The 895-nt window shown below is 56.8% G+C and overlaps 1 protein-coding gene across 1 annotated transcript in view; it reads right to left on the bottom strand.

The window, feature by feature from the left end:
* Positions 1-895, bottom strand: part of LOC104499118 (rho GTPase-activating protein 39-like) — a gene marked incomplete at its 5' end in the record, with an annotated part of 17,490 nt that overhangs the window by 1,722 nt on the left and 14,873 nt on the right. The window contains one exon of the mRNA XM_010142585.1: positions 792-889. Coding sequence (XP_010140887.1) covers positions 792-889 — 98 coding nt within the window. The remainder of the gene's footprint in view (positions 1-791; positions 890-895) is intronic.

The raw sequence follows: 895 nt of genomic DNA, 5'->3' as shown, positions 1-895 counted from the left end.
ACAGCAGGCCGTGCCCGGAGGCGGCTCCGGGGGCCCGGGGAAGAAGGGAGCAGGCACCAGCGGCAGCTACAGCAGCAGCTCCTCAGAGCATGGGCTGCCCGTTTTCAGACACAGCTTTCACGTGGGAGTAGGAGAAACACTTGTCTCCTTCCCACTAGCTCAGACATCAGCTCTCACTCTGTCCTCACTCTGTAGCCAGGCTTCTGCAGCACGTTTGGTCCAGAGATGAGAAGCACCTCTGGCTACGTGTACCATGCAGTTAGAAACCCCCACAAGGCAAAGCTGCGGCTCTTGCGAGCTGCCTTAAGTGCCGTTTAGCTACCTAAAAACTACAGAAATCTTCAGCGAAAGGCCCATCAGAAAACCAACCCCAAACCAGAACACCCGACGTTCACCATACAGATTCTGTGTCTCTCTTGACTCCTCACGTCTTGTGCGTCATCAAGGCGGATGACCTGCTCTGCCAGGCACCCAAGAACTCGTCCCTTCCCCACACTGACCAGCTGCTACTGTTGAAGTCGATGGAAGTTCAAGACCTTGCCTGGGTATGTGCTGTCCTAAGGGGTTCAAGTCCCATCCACGCTGTCCCCTCTGTGCTACTGCACGCACAAGAGCTAATGCTGATTTAACAGGTGATTCCCGAGCCCGGGGAAGGCCGGGTTGTCTCTGATCCGCAGCAGAGTGCTCTTCTCGGGGGAGAGAAAGCACGCGGAGGTCAATCTTGACTTCTCGGCTTTGAGGACTGACACATGTGGGTGGCTCAGAAGTTACAGGGCCCCCCAAAAGCTCACCTGAAAATCCCTTCCGTCTGTTCTCCTCCCAGGGCCAGGACCTGCTGCGATAGCTGCGTCTGCACCCAGGGCAGCTTGTTACCCGGGTACATGTCCTGCTGCCG

The sequence above is a fragment of the Buceros rhinoceros genome, unplaced genomic scaffold, assembly GCF_000710305.1.
Source record: "Buceros rhinoceros silvestris isolate BGI_N320 unplaced genomic scaffold, ASM71030v1 scaffold23350, whole genome shotgun sequence".
Classification (NCBI taxonomy): domain Eukaryota; kingdom Metazoa; phylum Chordata; class Aves; order Bucerotiformes; family Bucerotidae; genus Buceros; species Buceros rhinoceros.
This window is presented reverse-complemented; position numbering and strand designations above follow the sequence as displayed.